The sequence below is a fragment of the Centruroides sculpturatus genome, unplaced genomic scaffold, assembly GCF_000671375.1.
Source record: "Centruroides sculpturatus isolate CEXI.00-Female unplaced genomic scaffold, Cexi_2.0 scaffold74, whole genome shotgun sequence".
NCBI classification, from domain to species: Eukaryota; Metazoa; Arthropoda; class Arachnida; order Scorpiones; family Buthidae; genus Centruroides; species Centruroides sculpturatus.
Genome location: NW_019384309.1, coordinates 458044 through 470337, shown reverse-complemented (window position 1 = coordinate 470337; position 12294 = coordinate 458044). Strand labels below are relative to the sequence as shown.

General features: G+C 32.2%; 2 protein-coding genes across 2 annotated transcripts; both read left to right on the top strand.

Moving 5' to 3' along the window:
* Window positions 1-2182: 2182 nt before the first annotated feature.
* LOC111620712 (nose resistant to fluoxetine protein 6-like) lies at window positions 2183-7669 on the top strand. The gene is made up of 8 exons (XM_023362703.1): window positions 2183-2549; window positions 4353-4561; window positions 4642-4756; window positions 4841-4925; window positions 5005-5093; window positions 6390-6569; window positions 6648-6741; window positions 7573-7669. The coding sequence occupies exons 1-8, from the start codon at window positions 2276-2278 to the stop codon at window positions 7667-7669; spliced, it is 1143 nt and encodes a 380-aa protein (XP_023218471.1). The 5' UTR covers window positions 2183-2275.
* Window positions 7670-8081: 412 nt separating this feature from the next.
* LOC111620460 (glutamate-rich WD repeat-containing protein 1-like) lies at window positions 8082-9877 on the top strand. Its single transcript, XM_023362385.1, has 2 exons — window positions 8082-8272; window positions 9578-9877. Exons 1-2 carry the CDS (start codon window positions 8092-8094, stop codon window positions 9868-9870), a joined length of 474 nt encoding a protein of 157 aa, XP_023218153.1. The 5' UTR covers window positions 8082-8091; the 3' UTR covers window positions 9871-9877.
* Window positions 9878-12294: the final 2417 nt, after the last annotated feature.

The window sequence follows — 12294 nt, the reverse complement described above, 5'->3', positions numbered from 1 at the left end:
CCTCGAAAGAATTGTGGAGGTCTGTCAAACACTACTCGAGATGTGTTTTTCCACGTCGTGACTCAACAACTGAACGAATACATAGGTGTGTTGCCGTTAATGAAGGCACTTTTAAGTGATTTTTTAAGATGCTGCTAAATAGAAGTGACTGTATTTTCATGTAGAAAGTGACATTTGTGACCCGGAAAAGTTATTTTATCTTCACTGAGTGCAATAAAATGCTAAGCTCCAAATTACAGTCTGCTCTATGTCCTGTGAGATAATTAATGAAATCAATGCCAAGCAGTTCAGTACTATAAGAAGCCAAACTTACACAACCCTTCTTTATCTTTTTTTTAATTGAACAAAATGTAAACTGTACTAATCTCGACCTGCTCTACAGCTCTACAATTGGAAATGTAGTTCTATCTGCAATAGGAGCTAAGATAACTTTAGCTCCTCATTTTTACGAGCTAGGGATTTAGTGATGTACTAATTAATAGCCCATCTTCAATGATGTATGAAACAAAGCAATGTTTACATGAATCAGACAGTTCTTTCTGAGCTATTATCCTGCATTGCTTTTAAGGAGACCCTTTATACCTACATCTGACTCACTTGTCTAGTCAAACTGACTTTTGAACCGCACTGTACTTAACTTACATGTGTACTGTACACGTATATGTATGTAATTTCTCTCTGGAATTTTTCTTCTATATTTCAATCTTCCGTTTAATTATTATACAAACCGAAACGTTATTATCACTGTAGGAATTTAAATAATTAAAATTAAAAATAAAATTTAAACATTAAAAAATACATTTTTGTAAAATTAATTAATTTTATTTTAAATCGAATATTTTTAACAAAATAATTTTCTACCATTTATATCATTCCCTAAAAACCCAAACTTTCCATTCCTGTTTCATTTAAGCATTTAAATTGAATAAAGTTGAGATAAATAGCCTAACATTAAAATTAATGTCGTTCTTTATCTAGACCATGGCTTCCAAACGGGCGTTGGCATTGACTCCTACCGTGTTTCCCCGAAAATAAGACTTCCGCAGAAAATAAGACCTAGCACAGATTTTGCTGAATTGCGAAATATAAGACCTACCCCTGAAAGTAAGACCTAGCGAAGTTTTTTTTAGTAGTAACGGTCATGGTTGAAAGTGGTCGTTGGCTTTTTCAAAGTACAGCCACTAATTGGTCAGCAGACAATTACGCCACGCGGCATGATTTGCATAAGACTATGGCTTGGGAATCACAGATTTGCATAACGTTACGGCTGGTGATGGCTAATTGGTCGGCCGGGAATCACGCCACATGACATTTGCATAGTGCTACGGTTCAGTAAGCACTAATTGGTCATCGAGTCCGATGTTGACGCTATGAAAAGGCGACAGTTCGACACACCGGATATACATCACTCTCGTCTATGTTCGACTTGGGAATTTTTTTGTTCAATAATAAATGTGAATTCTTCTTTCAGGAAAAAATAAGACATTCCCTGAAAATAAGACCTACCGCATTTTTCAGAGCAAAAATTAATATAATACACTGTCTTATTTTCGAGGAAACACGGTAAGTATCATTATCGACCCCATTGGGAAGCCCATGTTTAGAAATTTTACATAATTTTTTTCTCAAATAAATTTAGGAAGATGCCATTTAAATATTATGTAGAAAGACTGTTTCAAATACATACTATATATATGTTATTAAAGGGGTCGATGGACCTTTAGAGAAGTCGAAAGGTTGGAAAAAGCCTTAAAAGATTGGGAAACCTTGATATAAACTAATAACTATAGTTAGAATTTTCTTCTTGCATTGGTAGCCTTAGGATTTTTTATTTAAAAATTCCAGAATTTAAAGTTATTCTGAATAGATTTCATTCACATTTTCGTACAAATTAACACGGTGTTTCCACTTTCTATTCGTGTTGCTTTCACGTCTATTATAAGTCACTCCATTTTTTATTTTAAACATAAAGTTAAGAAGAGATTAATAGTTAGAAATGACAAAAACAAAATTGTTCCCTTATATAGAAACACGAGATGAATAAAAGAATAATAATAATAAGTCTACAGTATAATGAAGTTACAAATTAATTATAAATTCATATACTTTCGTAATATATTTATGTATATTGTATACGTACGTTTGTATAATTATAAAATTTAACAATCTACTGTGAAAAATCTCATTACTTATCGGATGTCTTACCATTGAAAAACCCCGATGATGTAATCTAGAGGCCTTATAAATTTCTCTCTGAGAAAGAAACAGTTTGAAAATGGAACCGTACAAATGGATGTCTGTCGTTATTGTTTTATTTTTGTGTAAAAACACCGAGTCTTCTATATCTGACGTCTTTCGAGACAATACAGTTCCTACTAACATAATGGAGTTCGAAAGAAAAGTTACGAAACTGATGAATTCAGTATTGGAACAAATTTTTCCTCTAGCAGTTCGAATTGTATCCGAATCTAACGTTTCTCAACCCTGTACTATAAGCCTTCTGCATTTTTTTACGAATTTGAAAACGTTGAAAGAATGGGCCGTAAACAGTAAGTGGTATTGTTTCATTTTGGCAGTAGGCTATAAACCTACACTTTTGTAGAAAGTAAATAATGTAAGTAGTGTTGTTTTCGTATTGGGTCTTCGCTCGTAAAGAGGGGAAGCCAGGGTTGCAACTCTATCACCTGACTTTGTACAAAAAAAAGCACATGATGAACCGAGAGCATCGCCGCCATTACATAGTAGAAGGTATAGAAGGAGACTCTCGTCACGGATGCCTCTATAATTTTCGTTTAAAAATTCGTAAATAAGAAGCATGTCTCAAATTTTAGAGTTTTTCTATTCTGTCCTTTCCATAGCCCACTAGTGACCGAATAGATAAAACCACTGAACGCTGGCATTTGGTCGTGGGTTCATGTTTCTCTAACGGGCTAGCCATGTGGAGTTTATATCTAAATAGGAGTCAATTTTCCATAGAAAGTACTCCTGGGAGACATCCACGTATCGCGTTGCCGTATACAAACGAACATTGTCCTTTCCGCGCATTATAAAGCTGTCTCTCTTTCCCGCCAAAATATGCGAAACTGTGTTCTTAATTTCGCCCATAGTTAAATTGTTTATGCCCAAGGTTAATAATAATAGAAAATTATAATTTGGATAAATAAATAAAATTTCTCTATTAATACAACAGTGTTAAAATGATATTTCTGACTGATATTGGTATATATTAAAAAGCACCTTGACGACTTTAGAAGTATAAATCTTTTTATCATATTATTTTGTAATAAATACATATAATACGAGCATTGAAACAATAGATAAAAAGGTACATGATGGGAATATGGCCGATGTTGATGATATATCCAATTGGCAGCACAATTGGCAGTAGATCGTAGGGAAAGATAGCGTTAGTATAGTTTTCCAGATGTGTCTGAACAATTTCTATTGGAAAAAAGACCAAAGAATGACGTAGAGCCGCCATTTTCTGGAAATTTATTCATTTGTCTAAAATGCTTAAAGTGATATAAATAAAAAGAAAATTATATTTTATTCCATTATCATTACTTTTCCGGCTGTTACATATAACCGAGAGAAAGTCGGTAAAAATATGACCCCCACCCAGATTTTTACATTTTTGGACTCAAGACACCTTGAAACGTCAAGAATGCAAAAAAATTCCGGTTTTTTTTGTATGTATAGATGTTAATGGAGGGCACGAATTTGTTCACCATCTTTGAAGCTTAATAACTCATGTGCTTTTTGTCGAAATTTTCTGAAATTTTGCAAGGAGGTTTGTGTATTAGGGGGTTAAATTTTGGTGGTTAAAGATCGAGGGAGTGAGACGGTAAAGAGGGTCGTGTGTATCTCAGTAGAGGCAGACTTAATGACGATTTTACTCGTTATTAGCGTTTAGAATTTTTTATGAAACCCGTCCCTACCCTCAAAATAAAGTTTTTTGCCACTTTATAATAGTTAAAAATTTAAAAAGTCTAAGACAGAGGGGAAATTGGTGGTCATATTGACTTCATATGCTTTTAATGTGGCACAAAGTTAGATTGTTGAAAATAAGCTGTTTTTTTTGGGTCCCAAATGAATGAAATGTCTAATTATTTCTTCCTTATTACCAAAGAATCCAACTATGTTGTCTCACAAAAATTATTAAAAATTCCATAAAATGACTTTAGGAAAATTTTATAAAGCTTAGTGTGGCCATATTTCCATCAGCATATTAAGAATATGCACATTCCCATAAACTTAAGATAATTACTTTATGCTTTCAATTTAGTATTATACATGCAAGAATATATATATATATAATAAATATTTCTATTAATATTATACTTTTTGCATAGTGTTGGATGCAAGCGCTAAACCTCCTGCTAGCATTCTTCAAGGTACCCTAACGGTTTTCGGTGGTTACGACGAATGCCTCGATATTAATGTTAAGAACAAGAAAGAAAAAACAATCCTAAGAGGTCAATATTGTATGGTAGAACTAAAACCTCCCGATTTTTTCTTTTCGGAACTGAAACAGTTAAATTCCACGGGCCTCAAAACATCAGTAAGTAGTATTTACATCCGGACGATTTATTTAATTATGTTTAAAGAATTATGAGACGTTTCCATATACAAATTGCAAAGCTGTGGAAAAGTTTACAAAGATACGCAGACGTGGGAAACGAATTTGCATTCCGTCTAGGACTGTGTGTTCCCGACAAATGTTCGGCTCGTGACATAAAACAAGTGGTATATTTGGGTTCGTTAATTTAATTTATTATTATGTACGAAAATCGTAATTGAACTTTAATATTTATTTTATTTTAAAAAAAATTATTTCTAGCAACCAGAAGTTTTGGTATAACTTCTAACGCTAAGTGCCATACAAAGATGGTGGTAAGACCAAACGTGGCTCAGATCTTGTTTATGTAAATACTTCGAGTTTCTGTTCTTTTATGCTAATTAATTATTATTATTATTTGAGAAACAACGGAAAATATTTTTCAGATCTTTTTTTGGATGCTTAGGTTTACTGGTTATACTGGGTACAGTACTCGATATCATTATACAACATACAGCATTGATAGGCCAACACGGTATAAAATTCTGTACTATAATTTAATAATTTATATTAAGTTTTCGTGTTCCATCTCTACTGTTTCGCTCACACATTTTTATAATAATAAATAAATAATTAATAAACAATACAACAACTTGAACTTAAGTGTGTAAAGTGTGAAGAATTGAAATTAATTTCTTATTTATGGTCTAAATCAGTATTTTCCAAACTTTTTGGGCTATCTCCCCTTTTAGTGTATATATTTCATACATATATATAAATACCTATTTTTTTTTTTAAAGATGTCTTCCAATCTACTTACCGCCTCTTGCCTTCAAGAACACCCTCGAGTCTGATTGCTCCCTATTGTTGTTTGAATTTGTTAAAATACTTGAGAAAATAAGTATTTTAAAAAAAGGATACTGTAAAGGCTATGTGGTAAAAGGATCAAATATGGCGGCGCCTTCTCGAATACACTGTATTATCTAATCACAAAGTCTAATCAAACTGGAGATTTTTACTGTCATTTTAATGAAATTTAATAATGTTGTAAGATAGATTTTTTTAAAATTCTTTCTCTTTACATAATAATATTTCTAAATAAGTAGTCATTTTTGGATTAAAGAGTAATTATATTAGTTTATTTAACCTACAAAATGGCAAATAAATATACTCACACGGGCAGTCATAACTGCTTCCTTAACATGTTTCGGTGACAAATTTGACTTGTTTTATTTTATATTCTTTCTTATTTCTTGAAAAATTACGTTAATGAACTATAAATAAATCGCATCACAAATTTCCGACGATTCTATAATGCATAAACGTCTTTTACTTCAGATATTCAAGATGGCGTCTTCGAACTAAAGCAGACGATCATAAAAAAAGAGACCCGGATGTAGCTGTTGGTCACGTTTGTTCTTAAGCTCTTTAACGTCATTGGTTGTTATTTCTTCTAGTTTATTAGAATAGATATAATAAGATAATTCCAGCGCGTGATTAGTTACGTCTAGAGCACGTCTTGTGCGTTTCGTTATTGAATCGGATCGATCCGATTTAATAACTGAACGCCACACAATCCGCCATCTTGTAGAATATGTTACATGAGAACTATAATTATTTTAACTTTATATTAATTATATTTGCAAATAGAAACAAAATAATAAGCTATTTGTCAATAAAGAAGTTTTTAATTAAATAAAAAAAAATATAATAATATATAAAAGTTATAAATATATTTTTCACAATTTGTCTAAGCCGAAACAATAGACGATGGAACACGAAATGTTTTAAATATTAGTTTATTTGCAATAAATGGGGTGAAATCTTTCAGGCGGACTGATTACGTTACTGATGACGTTTTCTGTATACACCAACACTATTCATTTGTTTCGCACTTCGCAAAGAATTCGCTCGCTAGCGGCCGTTCGTGGATGTCGAGTTCTGTCAGCCTTCTGGATTGTATTAGGACACACGTACTTCTTCCCACATATTTTATATTTTTCTAAATATCGTAAGTATTATTCCTTAATTAAATTAATATTATTGAAATCTTAACTGAGTAATATAATATTTTATCATTTCATTTTAGGTAGGTTGACTGGTCTAACTGAATTTGTCGACGAATTAATGTTTAAAACAATTACAAATGGAACTGTTGCTTTAGATACTTTCTTTCTCATGTCGTAAGTTACTCGTTATCATAAATTTCAATAGAAATAAATTAAAATGCTGTTGATGATGATTTCTTCCATTTTTGAACCCTTTAAAATACATACTTTTGGAGCAGATTAAATGCAATTAGAACACAAAAAGTATTTGGGTTGCTTACGAAACTTCCTCTATATATTTATTTGAATATTTATAAACACAGTCGAACCTCTAACAACGGACACCTCTAAATAGCGGCCATTTTGGGAATTTTTTTTTGTACCGAATACCTCCAAAACAATGGACGTTCTCGTCGGTGACCGTTGTTTAGAGGTTTGAACTTTAACTAATAATTCTTTTATAGAGAAAGGATATAAAAACTTAACTGTAAGTTGCGACGTGACAGTTACTGAGACAAGAAGTGTCTTCATTTTCAAACGCCATTTTGCTCATTATATTTTAATTTTGTAAGAAAAATACCCACATGATTTAATTACCGAGAATCTATTTGCAATGTGTAAATGATATTTTAAGTTATTTACAAACATACATTTAACTATCATCAAGTGTAAGAAACTCTTATTGTTCGTGTACAAAATATAGGATAAATGTATAGTTCTATAAATGTTTTGATCGTAAAATCAAGTTTTCTATAAATATACATATTAGAAAATGTGATCAAAATACAGTCAAACCTCCAATAAAGGCCGTGTTTATGTTTCCGTCAGTGGTCGTCGTTCAGAGGTTACTAACATTTCTAGTTGAATGGTGATAGTGGAATACTTCGCTTAAACATTAACTTTATTCATTCTTAACTAAATATTGTGTGTTTATCTCAGACTTATCTCAGTTTTGTTTAATTTAAGAGGTATGCTTCTTGTACATACAACGTGGAATAAATTACAAGAAAATAAAGGAATACTAAATCCTGTTTTATTCTTTTTTTCTAGAATGTTGAGGTAAGTTACAAATGAAAATAACAACAATAATAATAATTAATATTAGCAAGGTTGCGGCCGAAGTTTTCATCTCTAAAACGTGAACGTCGAACGTCGAGCGCCTCTATCTCGTAAAGTGACGCCGTTCAACGTTCGACGTTCACGTTTTAGAGATGAAAACTTCTGCCGCAACTTTGCTATTTTTAGCTTTATCGTAATACATCGATTTTATTTTATTCAATTCTATTGACTTTAATTGTTCAAAAATAATTCGTAAAATAGTTTAAAAAGTTTTTTAAATGTCATTTTTTTATTTTTATTTTATTAAGAAAACATAAATTTGTGAAAAAAAATTAACAAATTACATTAATAAATTATGAATTATATTTTAGACATTAGAGGGCGTTTTATTGTAATTTGTTACCACGTGTTTTAGATTTATTCAAGATGGAAGACGATGAGATTGTCATGAGTTCCGGTGATGAATCGGAAGAAATGGGTAATGAAGATGGAAATTGTAATTTGAATAATGAATTAGAAACATATCTTCCCGGAAAAACTGTTGATGATGATGATGATTTGGAATACGATGAAACGGCTTATGTGCTGTACCATCACGCTCAGACAGGTAAGTTTCAAAGCATAGTAATTATAAGTAAATATAATCATAAGGCTACATTGATTATGTCAAAAAATAAATAATCTTCCGTGATTATTAAATTACTATTTTCAGAGTAAAGTGACGTTGTTAAACAATATCAATTCTAAAATCAGAATGATTTCTTCGTCGAAACTAAGAATTAGCTAACTTCTATGATTTCAATCATTGGCAATTATAACCGAGACGGTTTACGGTAAGATTGCAGATTTGAATGAGTGTTTGGACCTGAACAGAGCTGTAAACCATATCCATAGGAGCAAAAGTCAAAGGAACCATACCTTTACGCAGGGGTGGCCAACAGTTTTTGCCCCCAGGCCGAATTGGAAAGAAAACTTTTTCCACGGGCCGAACCAGAGGCTGGCCTAGGAAGATTTTGAGGTGGTGTGAGATCTCATTGTGGTATCACCCCGTAGAGACTGAATTGTAGATAGAGATTACAGATACATTATTCACATTATATGCTTTATCAACACTCTATGCTGTACTTACAAGATTTGTAATGGAGGGTTAACTCTAAACATGCAGTGAGTTGTTGATCTGTTTTTTTTTTTATCTTTTCTATAGGTGTCAGAATTTTTCATCAAGCTATTTGGATTTCAGTACCTAATATTAAAAGATTGATCGCGGGCCACATAAATTCATTAGACAGGCCGGATCTGACCTGTGGTCCGTATGTTGGCCACGCCTGCTTTTGTGTGTGACTCTTGCAAGCTATTCATCCTTCTATTAATGATGACTGGAACTGCCACCACTGTGGAATTCCAATGGTGGCAGTTCCAGTCATCATCTTGCTTGCTGACATCACGTTTGCATGTAGCACTGGATGCCATAATGGCAACCAGTGCCAATAACAAATAATAAATGCAGTAACTTCTGACTGAAAACAGTTTTTATCTTGAATTAGTACTACTGCCTATTCTCCATGCTTAATGTTGGTTGAGTGACTTCTTTACATGTAATTGTGTGCTTTGGTCTCACACATCAGCATCCAGCTGGGGTGATCCACCACTACATTAAGTGGTTGCTTCAGGTTTTAACATTTAGAAATCAAATGTCTAAATAGAATACTATGTCTAAATGAAAGTACAGGTATTCATGTGGAAGATGTTATTCATATATTCCAGCTCACCACATAGCAAATTGATGTATTGATAATTTATTATTATAATTAATCTTCTAAAATATTATTTATGTTAATATAAATTTGTCATTCATTAATTGAAACTTTTATGATTATAGTAGTTTAACTATTTTTATTTATAAATTTTTTAGGTGCTCCATGTTTGAGCTTTGATATTATTAAAGACAGTCTTGGTGACAATCGAGCTGATGCATTTCCACTAACAGCATATTTAGCTGCTGGTACACAAGCCCAAAGATTACACACAAATAATGTCATAGTTATGAAAATGAGCAATTTACATAGAATAAAAATTAAAAAGAATACTTTGGAGGATGAAAGTGATAGTGAAAGTGATGAAGAATGTGAAGATGATAAGCCAGAACTTGAATGTGCAATGATTCCTCATCAAGGATGTGTAAATAGGATTAGGGTGAGAAATTAATTTTTGTTGTTAAATTTGTATTTACAAACATTTGTATATAATGTATTGCAAAATAACCAAATATTTTCTTGCATAATTGCACTGCTGTCAACAGCTGCATACCTTAGAGGTATGAAGGATTACATGTCAGGAGTTGCAATTTGGCACAGAGTATTTGGTGTCCAAATCATGTGCACTTAAAATATACCAGACTTGTTGGTAGTCAGGGGACCGAGATCCGGGTAAAAAAAAATAAGAAATGCTGAGACTGTTTCTACAAACAGGCATGAGTGCGAGATTTGCGAATGTGTTGCTTGCACTCTCTGAGACATAGTCTTGTCCTGAAAATGGCTTTGCTGTTTTACTTGTTTTTTTTTATAAAAGTATTATTTACCATTTTAATGTTTAGATTTATAATATAATGACTAAAATTGATGTAAATATGAGAATCATAATAAAAAAAGCATTATACAGTCAAAACAGTATATAGTGAAAACCTGTCATTAATTAATGGAAAATTTCTTCAGTTTCTTGAATTTTATGCAATAATTAATGTGAGTTAACTTGTATATAGCAGAACCTGTCTAATGCAGAAATGGAAAGTCGGGCAGTATAATGGAAAAATTGGTGTCTTTATCCAATTTAACACAAATTTAACAAGAAGTTTACAAGTCTAGCATGTATAAATCATAAAAAAAGTCAAAAAGTATACATACCCAATACAGAATAACAATGACTGCTGTATTACAGTAATTTTATTTGGATTTGAACGGAAAGTTTTTGCGTATTTTTATTAACAGCTGATTTTACTTAGCATAAATATGTTATGTAATTATAAGTTGTGAAATTTAACACATTATAGGACCCCTCTCTCCACCCCTCGCCCTTTAACCACCGAAATTTAATAGCATCAATGCCCCTAATACATGAACATTTCAGAAATTTTCGACAAAAGGTAGAAGAGTAGTTAAGCTTTAAAGTGGGAGAACAAAATCGTCCCTCACATACATACACAAACATTTCAAACGTTTCAAGATTCCCTGAGTCAAAAAATGTAAAAGTCTTGGGCGTCATTTTTGACCAATCGTCATACTTTCCCTCTATTACTTTTCCAGCTATTATGAAAACTTTGTTGTTATATACAGTAGACCCCAATAACGCGGATTCATATAATGCGGATTCGTATATCGCGGCGAAAAAATTGCGACCCGTATTCGTATAAAGACGCTAAAAGAGACTCGTAAAATGCGGTAAATCATCATCGCCGACTCGTGTCGCGACAGGATTGGTCGAATCTGGACCAATAGTGGACGAGCAGCCGAACTACTTACACGCTACAGAGAGTTTAGCGGGTAAGTTGATTTTACTATCGTCTGTACAGTATATAAATTAGGTACTGTAAGTCTAATACAGTACTGTAATTATATACATTTCTTGTGAAAAACACATTTCTCATTCAACGGCCATAAAAATTATTTCTATTAATGATGTCTCCAAAGTTCAGCGATATTTTCGCAGAAAAATAACTCATCAGAAAATGCGCCCGCCGTTTGGTGAGCTGCTCCGCGACGAAAACAAGTTTAAGCAATGGCGTCGTCGAACGGTGCACACTCGGTAAGTAATCCTACAATTTTTTGTTTATAGNCGTTCCTGTAGACAATCATTCTTCTCAATTGTGAGATGAAATTTCAATTGTTTCGTTGTAAATTATAATTAAAAATGAAAGTTTTCGGTCTCTGTATTTAGAAAATTATATAAAATAAATAGTAAGAATGAAAAATAAATTTTATTACGTAATTTTCTGTAAAATTTCACTACTATTCACTATATAAAATTTTACTGAAATAATGAAATTTTGTATAGCGAAATAGTGAAATAAAGCAAAGAACGAATCTTTGATTTATTTAGAATATAATTTCATGAGATAATATTATGAAATTTTGTATAAACTGAAATTGGGTGAATATGGAGTCATATATACAAATATTTCTTTTATAAATGAAGTATACTTCGGTTAACTGACTTTTGGGTCACCTTATAACGCTGGAATTACTATAAAAGGCAATATAAGTAGCCTACTTTCTGAATTATTCCATAAAAAAAATATTGATTGTAATTAGTATAAAATGTGGCCAAAAAGTCGGTTAACCGTTGAAATTGTATTAAAGTATATTTAGGTTAACTTACTTTTGGGTCACACGTTTCTTATATATACATACATTTATTATATGAGGGATGGGACTCGATTTATCAGAGACAAAACTGCCCATTAAAAGTACTGTTTTCGATGCGGAACGAACCCGAATTGACAGGGTGGAATTCTAAAACGAAGAGACAAGAGAAATAATGTTACTGGGTGATTTCAATGCAAGAACGGAATCATTGAGAAATAATAAAATTATTAGACAATTCGGAGAAAATGTAACAAATGACAATGGAAGAAGA

Bases quoted from the DNA above. Each gene is read 5' to 3' on its own strand.
- LOC111620712 (XM_023362703.1), top strand. From the start codon at position 2,276: ATGGAACCGTACAAATGGATGTCTGTCGTTATTGTTTTATTTTTGTGT. The intron at 6,570-6,647 runs GTAAGTATTATT...ATTTCATTTTAG, and splicing joins TTTATATTTTTCTAAATATC to GTAGGTTGACTGGTCTAACT. The intron at 6,742-7,572 runs GTAAGTTACTCG...GTTTAATTTAAG, and splicing joins GATACTTTCTTTCTCATGTC to AGGTATGCTTCTTGTACATA.
- LOC111620460 (XM_023362385.1), top strand. From the start codon at position 8,092: ATGGAAGACGATGAGATTGTCATGAGTTCCGGTGATGAATCGGAAGAA. The intron at 8,273-9,577 runs GTAAGTTTCAAA...TAAATTTTTTAG, and splicing joins GTACCATCACGCTCAGACAG to GTGCTCCATGTTTGAGCTTT.